Here is a 9,490-nt window from a genome sequence, read left to right on the forward strand (position 1 = left end):
GAACGAGCCGTTTTAGGGGGCGTGGCAGAGTCTTAACTTTGATAAAGAATATCTCTTTGGTTTTGAGACTTTAGTCTTTGCAACTTCAGGGATCTTATCAATGCACAATCGCTTGTAACACTCCAAAGAGAAAGGAAAACTTGAAATCGCATCATATGACCCCTTTAAGATTTCAAGTGTAGTTAACTCGAAATCCTAATTTATTAAAACAGCTCATTCTGGTCTTTATTTAATGTAATTGGCCGTTCAAGCAGTTCTGCCCGGCAACAAGAGAACTATTGCAGATTGGCAATTACAAAAGGCGGGTCTCTCTTCATTTTGTCTGTAAAAAACAAAACAAAAAAAGAAACAGATCTTTCAAGATCTCAGCATCTTCATTTACCAGTTTGAGGTTTTAGGACACTCTTTACTCTTTACTTTAAATTGAGGGAACAAGTTTACTCAATCAGTTGAGTTGAGTCAACTTATTAGGGTTTTCAGTGTAGCAGTTTGCGACCGTTAAAAATCCTCTCCCATGGCCTCATGGGATATTAAATTGTCCATTGGATCCACACTTTAGAATTGCGCCGCAAGTAGTAGATCACATAGGTACTTTTTGCATTCTGAATTCTACAAATTTGGACATATTACTCCTTTCACGTACTGTTTTTCTAGGGAAGTATGCGATTTCGGATGCAGCCTCGGTCTTACTGTGTGTACTTGCGAGTGAAAATATTTCCACAAACAAATCATGACTCATCAGTATTCTAAACTTACAAAAAAATAGAAACAACTGAAATCACACATATACAAAAATCGCATAGCCTTAAATGAATACTTTTAAGAATAAAGTATGCAGGTTGTGCAGATGTTTCTCTGCAGAAAACGCAGTTACATGTATGTACAGTTGGCTGAGTCTGTAATTTGAGTGTGTAAAAAGTTGTTTATTGTGTTTAAAATGGTTTGAAGATGACACACTTGCACTTGGTATTGCTCGAGAGCCCTACGTCTAACGTTGGCAGAGACTGACTAAAGGCTGTAAAGGAAAGCGAAATGGAGATGTTTTTAATGCAAATTACTAACCTTGGGCACACAGCGCATTTACAATAGTTCAACTTCATTTGCATTAGATCAAGGTTAAAAGCATGGTTCAAGGTTAGTATAGGGACCAATTCTTACTAGTATTAACTATATATTAGTATGCCTATTATTAACACATTGGCTGTTTATTAAAGCACATATTCTGCATGACCATATTCTACATCCCTAATCCTACCCAATACCTAAACGTAACTACCTTACTAACTAATAATAAGCAGCAAATTAGGAGTTTATTGAGGCAAATGTTGTAGTTAATGGTTTGTTAAGAGCGAGAATTGGACCTTAAAATAAAGTGTGACCAAAGAAATCCATGTGGATACATTTTGTGACTTAAGAAGAAATTTTCAGTGAGAAGTTCTCCTGTGCATATAAACATTAATAATCCACACAATTACTATTGATGAGACACACTGTTTTAATTTTGCTTTGGATCTGCTTCTGTGCATGGATGAATGTGGTTTGAGGCACTGGTGTGCACATGGATACAGAACATGACCAAACAAGTTCTTTTGGTGCTGTTGTTGTTGTTTTTACAAATGGTTATTCCCCAGAGGTTTGCCATTTTAAATAATCCATGGTCAATTGTTCTTGTTCATTGTGGCAACAAACTTTCAGCATCATGCTACACACAGGCAGAGATGCTTTTCTCTGTGTACAGATATGAAGTGACATGATGCATATATGAAATTTCTAACAAAATCTGCCCCGACAGCTCTAAAATATATGTAATATTATAATTAAAAATACAAATGATCAAAGACTATATGGGTACAGTAAAGAGATGGCTTGAAAAATGGATTTTACACTCATTTTTACACTCAATCAAAAAAGTTACGTAATCTTGTATCATATAATATTTTAATATTATAAATGCTTAATCTTCATTTCAATCTTCCTCTCAGGTTGAGATCCCTAAGCGGTTGAGATAGCATCTGTCCAGTGTATGTGCTTCTACCTTCAGATTCCCCTGCAGTCCTCCAGCGCCCCATCAGAGTCACTGAATCCTCAAGATGAGATTCTTCCGTAACTGGTTTAGACGCTCCGAAATACAGCCAGTTTGGATTATTTGATATCTAAACGTTTGAGGTGGGAGTGGGACACAGTATGATTTTTCCAGGACTGACAGCTAACCAGTCTGTTGGGGTTTAAGGGTCCTCAGAGAAAGATTTGTCAAATAAATCAGATACATTTTGACTATTCTCAACTTTTAGCATACTTTATAATATTCTCACAACTGTCTTGAAGCAGTGCTAATCATTACTCTGTCTAGAATGCAATATGCTAAATAAACCTCTTAAAGGGGTCATGAACTGAGAAACCAAAATTCCCTTGATCTTTCTACAAATAAGAGGTCATTGTACTATAAAAACATTCTGTAAGTTTCAGAACTCAAAACTTTGTCGTTAGTCTAAAACAGCTTATATTGAAGGCAGTCTCCCAAAACAACAGCTTTTGGAATGTTCTACTCTATGATGTAATAGTGTGGATAAACCCCGCCTCCGCAGAAGAAGATCGACATCACTGCCTGTTTAGCCCGCCCACACCGCCCATGTAGTGTTAACGAGAGGCAAACTCGCAGGTCTATGCAGAAACCAAATGATAAAGATGGCTCCGAAGACAAACAAGGCGCGGTGCAGTTCCAAATTGGCGCGGTGACAAACAAGGCGCGGTGCAGTTCCAATAATTTGCTGACTTGTGTACTTACATTATCCCAAATGTTCCGAAGAATGTTTAAATCCAGAGAAATAAGCAATTTTAATTAGTGACACAGAGCGTGTCCATAGTGTCATTGTGTCGCCTGCCAATGACGTCATAACCCCTCGATTTCCGGTTTTATTTTGTAGAAAACATGGAAACACTAAAGACTTTTTTTTCCCACATACGCACGACCGGAAGGAGCGGAAGCGGTCGACTGTGGCATAATAAAAGCTCCGCTGCTTTCGAGCCGTGTGTCACGCTCGTTCAGTGGCCTCGTTTCGCTTTGACGGCTTTCAGCCTCACCCTGCTTCATTCTACTAAGTTAATAAATCATTAGCTCATCCCGTCGGATTGCTTCGGCTGTGGGGATGAAGACGACAACTCCCATGATTCCACACTCAGTCACGGCGTCATCAAACTACACCTTTGTTTCTTTGTTTATTTTGAATACGCGCCCTCTAGCGGTGAAAATTACATAATTGTGCCTTTAAGTAATTTAGAAATCGTGAACATAACTGTTCAAGGAAGGCTGCGCAATCCTCTGCCGGCACGTCGCTCCCTCCTAATAGCAAGCGGCGCTCGCCCTAACGCCAATTCCGTGTCTGTCCGTGTTTTCACTTCAGTAAATCAGTTTTGGTGAATACAAACTACTTGATTATTTTTCATGAGTCCAGCATCCCGCCACGCAAGAGACGTGATCAGTAAGGAAAGTCGTCTTTTTGTGTGTGTGTGTGTGTGTATCAGAACAGTACAAAACGAAAAAACAAAGGCAGTTCATGAGTTCATTTAAAGAATCTAAAAAAAAAAGTAGTGATCTGCCTTGATGTTATGTTTTTGTTAAATAGTAGGGCATTCTACATGAGATCTATAAACTTATTCTGATTATGCATGCGATATTGTGTTCAATTACGTGATCTGTTTAGCCATGGATTTTTCATCTGGACTTTTGAGAGTTTGAGCTTCTGTATTAAATTATATACTGTTTAAAAAATGTATTCATCATGGTTTCATTACAAATGCTATTCATCAAATTGTTCATCAAACAATCCTCCATTTGTACCAATGACAGCTGTGCAGACCATATACGTTCTAGTATTGAGTTTATTAAGATATTGAGGTGAAGATTCATCCCATGCATTCTGCAGCATATTTTGTAGTATACAGTACAAAGAGGGAAATTTGAACAATTAATACAACCCACTCCCTCTCACATCTGCAAACATTACCACATCCATGGACAGCATTTCTTATTTATCCCTCTTAGCTTTAAAATCGAGATGAGAACAAGCACACCTGCTTTTAATTGTGATAAATAATTTAGATGTCACTTGAGAAGTTAGCAAATATGACCTACCTGAGATCTCTGTATATGTAATCTTACCTGATGTGGATTAGATGTTTGGACTATATTGTGTTAGACTTGATTTCATGAATTTTAGCTCGATAACAAATTGGTGAATTAACCACCACAAATGGTTCTGGTATGGATTAAGTTTGATTGTAAAAAATGGAACAAAGAGTCAAACTATCAACTCTGAACTCTTTTGTTGTTTTCCATTTAATGAATGTAATTAAAATGTGAAGTGTACGTTTATTTTGTGGATAAAGAAGACATACCTAACTGTTGTCTGTACGGTATCATTTCATATAACAAATTAAAATGATGCATTATAAACAAATGCAAAGCAGACAGTAGATGGAATATGTAGAGACTACCATTTTCAAAGTAATTCATGGTCATTTCTCTGTAGGAAAAAATTAAAGACATGGTCAATATGTAGATATTGCGGTAAAGCAAAAATAGCTATGACAAAGAAAAATCAGCACATAAAGGAGCATAATTTACAGAAGAGCAATTAAATGACTGTAAATATATTTTAGAGCAGACAGATGTTTACAGAAATTCACAGCCCCTGTTTTTAATGTAAGAAGAATACAGAAGTACTATTAATAGCCGAAAGACTGTCTCCCTCTTTTTCTTTCACAGTTTTGTTAACAACACTAAGCTTGCAAAATCAAATATGTACTTGCAAATGCATCAAGTGTCAACTGCTGATCGGCTTCATTTCCTTCCTGAGCCAAAGACTGCTATGTGTTGGCCCCTGCAGCCATGTCAGTCCCACTGCTAGACAGTCATTGGTTCCTTTTTTTGTAGGTTAGTCACTCTCTTTCTCTCAAAAAAAAAAAAAACCGGATGGAACAAACAAGTGAGAGTCAGTAAGATGATTTTATCGTTGTGATTGTTATGCTGTATTTTTATAAAGAGGATATCTTGCTTGAAGAGGATGTGATAAATTAGGGAGAATGAAAGTCCATCTAAAGATTCTCTTGGTTTTTATTGGTAAATACTTTTTTTCCTGCTTGATACATAATCAATAATCTTGTATTGCAGTCGTGTGTATGTTAAACCAGGAAATACATTAACTCAGTGACCTCTGAAGTGAACTATCCTAATGATAATATCACTAAAGTGTTTTAAAAACAAACTTCTGTAATAAATCCACATTGTTTTATTTTATTTATTTTTGTGTAAAATGATCTTGCCTGAATTATGTGAGAATTTAAGACGGTCACTTTGGTTATTAGAGATTTTAAACTGTTTCAGTTGTAGTTTGTTGTGTATATAGTTGTGTATACTGTCTATCTGTATAAAATAATGACATTTTTAATTGTGTTTTCTCTAGTTTTGCCCAGTGTGTTGATGAAGTCTGGAAATGTTTATGTGAGAACAGTGGGTGAAACGGTGCAGATCAGATGTCCATATCCAGATGACCATAGATATACACCCAAGTACTTTTGCCGTCATCCCTGTAAATCATCTGAGCAGGTTTTGATTAAAACTGCAAAGACTTATCAGGTCGTCTTGGATGGAAGATACTCTTTGACTGATACTGTAAATGGACAGTTCTTTACTGTAACCATCAAACATCTCAGACTCACAGACTCTGGTGTTTATTACTGTGGACTTGATCAATGGTTCATTGACACACTGAAGAAAGTTAATCTATCTGTTCATCAAGGTAGGTCTGCAAACAGTTTGTGAATATAATGTATACATTTGTCTTCCCATTTGAATATTTCACAAAATTGTTTATTATAGTGAAATTCCTCCTTTTTCTGTTTTATCCTCAGCAGCTCCCGTGAGCAGATCTACACACACCTCTGAAAACACACATATAACATCTACATGGACAACAACACTCACCTCGGCAGTTACATTCAGTCAGCAAACTAATGATCAGTTTTACAACAATACTTTGATATAATTTAGGAAAATATATTCAGTCTAGTCTGCTTAGGCCTACTTATATTTTATATTTATAATCATATGTGATTCTCTCTTTCTCTCTCTCTAAGATAAATCTAGTTCATATGAGCAATTCTCTGCAGCATCGCCAACTGTCCAATCAAAGGGATTTACACTACTGGGTAACGTAGCAGTTTTTTTTTTTTTTGCATGTATTTTAAGATGAAATTCTAATTTGTTTGCAACATTGTATAACATTGCATACATATTATTAGAATTTATTAGAATATTTAATGACTATTCCTTTCTCTTTTTATTTCAGTCAGTGTGCCAGTAGTTTATACAGGTGTTCTGGTGCTGCTGGTGTTCGGGGTTCTTGTGGCGTTAGTGTCTCTCTGCAGCAAAAGATCAGATTTAAAGTCCAAATGTAAGACCACACACACACATAACGTCCAATAATGAATTGACAGTTTCATGAAAGACTCACAAATAATAATAATAATAAATATAAAAAGCCCCATTGCATCTGTTTTAAAAAATGAAATAGAGGACTTGTGTGACTGATGGATATTTAGTCTTGAGATCATGTCTTATTTCCTTTGGATCACTATTGCCCTTTAAGTCACTGTGACTAGGTTCTACAGTATATTTATGGCCATTTTTTCAGGTCTGAAACCACCTGTCCCTGAAAATCCAGTTCAAGATTCACCAAATCTCAACCGGGTATGAAAACATCTACTCGTTATACACAATTTTACCCTAAAGTACCAACATCTAATTACAAAACATCTGATCAACATTATATACACGAATACATTTGCTTTATTGTAGTAAAGCTAGTTTAGTTTAATATGATTATTGTAAACATGTTGAATGTACACTGAACTTATGTTTTGGTATGTCAACCCTTATGTCTCCTTCTCTTTCATCAGGTCTCTCAGACTGTAGATAATGTCAGCCACCTCTATGATGAAATTGTAAATGAGTACAGTCTGGTTGGTCTAGCTAGAGATGGCAATTCTTCTGTAATATATTCCACCGTGCAGCATTGTGATCCTGCACCTCAGAATGATGAGAACGCTTCGTATTCACTTATCATGCAATACTGAGGATAAATGACTAGATCAGTGTCATTCTTTCCCCGAAAATGTAACTCTTAAAACCCTGTTGACATGAAATGATGCATATGGTCAGTATGCTAAAAAACCACCTGCAAACATCCTGCTGTGAACACGTGGGTCAGGGTGTGAAATTAAACTGATTGTGAAGCTGAAAAAAAAAAAAAAAAAAAAAAAAAAATTTAAGGGGGTCTGAATACTTTCCGTACCCACTGTATATACAGTTTGTATATTCTTTTTAGACAGATGGTGTGTATTAATATTATAAGACTTTCTTTTGTCCAATGTCTCTTATATTAAAGCTTGTTTTTTTTTAAAGAACGGCTTGATGACAGCTCAGTTTGCAATAAAAATGCTGTTTAAACCAAAAGCTGTGTGCAAAACCGGTGTGATAAAATCTTAAATATCATTTATATGCAATCTGTGGCTTTGACACAAGGTTTTTGGGAAGACACAAAGGTGAGTAATACAATTTACGTTAAAAAATGCAATATACAAATGAAACCAACATCAATAAAAATATTTATAATATTATAATTTAATATTATAATTATAATATTTATAAGTTTATCCAAACAATGCTGATATCAACAGAGTTAGAGAAGTGTTGGGTGTTAGTAGGACTCTGAGTTGAATTAGTGTGTCGTTTTCTTGGAACAAAGCTTAGGTGTTGCAATACTGAGGCTGTTCCTCTTCACAGGGTTTTAATAACCGCATCTCTGAAAGAAGCTGCAATTAATCTCCGAACACACAGCTCTTTTAAGTCTGATTTGTGTTGATTTCAAAAGTGTAGTACTGTGCAGTATTATGTTTGACTGCATCTGTTTTTTCATATATTTGAAAACAGCAGAAAATATCTATTTTCAATTTTTACTTACTTTTCAAATGAAAAGTAAGAAAGTTTGAAAGAATTTTCAAATTTTACTTACTTTGCTTCTACTTACTTTCTTGCTTCTAACAACATACAATTTGCTTTTTTTTTAAGGGATTTAAAGTTCTAATTCTTTAATTTGTACCACTTTCCGTTTAACTGTCATTGGTTTGTCCATTGTAAGTAGAAGTCTCTCTCTCTCTCTCTCTCTCTCGGAAGTAAGTTCATCTGCCAGCTGCAGCATGAGAAACGGTAAGCAGAAAACTTTTACTGAGCTTCACAGTTTATTGTTTGTTTTAATGTCATAGTTTCTTTATAAATCCTATAAGGATGTTTTAAGGTGGAGGTGATATCGGGGAGAATGAATACTCTTGTGAAGATTCTGTGTCTTTTCATAGGTTAATTTTTAATTTTTCCATTTCTTTCCATTTACAATATTCTCTGTTTGATAGACATACCAAACATTGATTATTTTAGATTTATTTGACATAACAATATGATGAATATAATGCATCCCACCCATCAGTATAAAACACAATGTAACTGCGTTTGAAGATGTTTTGAGAACTTCACTCATTTAGCTGTTTGATGATTGTTTCTATTTTTGAAATGTCAAAATATGTAAGTCTCTGTTTAACCCAACTGATTTGACTGTGTTTTCTCTAGTTTTGCCCAGTGTGTTGATGAAGTCTGGAAATGTTTATGTGAGAACAGTGGGTGAAACGGTGCAGATCAGATGTCCATATCCAGATGACCATAGATATACACCCAAGTACTTTTGCCGTCATCCCTGTAAATCATCTGAGCAGGTTTTGATTAAAACTGCAAAGACTTATCAGGTCGTCTTGGATGGAAGATACTCTTTGACTGATACTGTAAATGGACAGTTCTTTACTGTAACCATCAAACATCTCAGACTCACAGACTCTGGTGTTTATTACTGTGGACTTGATCAATGGTTCATTGACACACTGAAGAAAGTTAATCTATCTGTTCATCAAGGTAGGTCTGCAAACAGTTTGTGAATATAATGTAGCCTATATATTCATCTTCCCGTTTAAATACTTCACAAAACCGTTTATTATACTTAAATTCCTCTTTTTCTGTTTTATCCTCAGCAGCTCCCGTGAGCAGATCTACACACACCCCTGAAAACACACATATAACATCTACATGGACAACAACACTCACCTCGGCAGGTACAAGTTCATCCATTTAGCAAAATAGAGATACTATTGACCCATCAAGACATTCCCCCTTAAATTATTTACAGTGCAGTTTGTAATTCGTAATCTTTATTATTTGAATAGTTTTGATCAGTTGAAAAAAGTAAAGTTTTTTTTCTTGAATAATAATAATAAATTGTACTCTGTTTACAAGTAATACTGTGATGCTGTCTCTCCCAGATAATTCTCACTCATATGAACTACCATCAACAGTCCAATCACCAGGTTCCACTCCTCCAGTCAACAGCTC

The 9,490-nt window shown here is 35.5% G+C and overlaps 1 protein-coding gene across 1 annotated transcript in view; it reads left to right on the forward strand.

Annotated features, from left to right (window-relative positions):
• The window catches only part of LOC107751461 (leiomodin-1-like), a 7,176-nt gene extending 4,968 nt beyond the window's left edge, over positions 1 to 2,208 (forward strand). The window contains exon 3 of the mRNA XM_016567208.1: positions 1,983 to 2,208. Coding sequence (XP_016422694.1) covers positions 1,983 to 2,009 — 27 coding nt within the window. The 3' untranslated portion in view covers positions 2,010 to 2,208. The remainder of the gene's footprint in view (positions 1 to 1,982) is intronic.
• Positions 2,209 to 9,490: the final 7,282 nt, after the last annotated feature.

This window comes from Sinocyclocheilus rhinocerous, unplaced genomic scaffold, assembly GCF_001515625.1.
Source record: "Sinocyclocheilus rhinocerous isolate Xijiao unplaced genomic scaffold, SAMN03320098_v1.1 scaffold1654, whole genome shotgun sequence".
Taxonomy (NCBI): Eukaryota; Metazoa; Chordata; class Actinopteri; order Cypriniformes; family Cyprinidae; genus Sinocyclocheilus; species Sinocyclocheilus rhinocerous.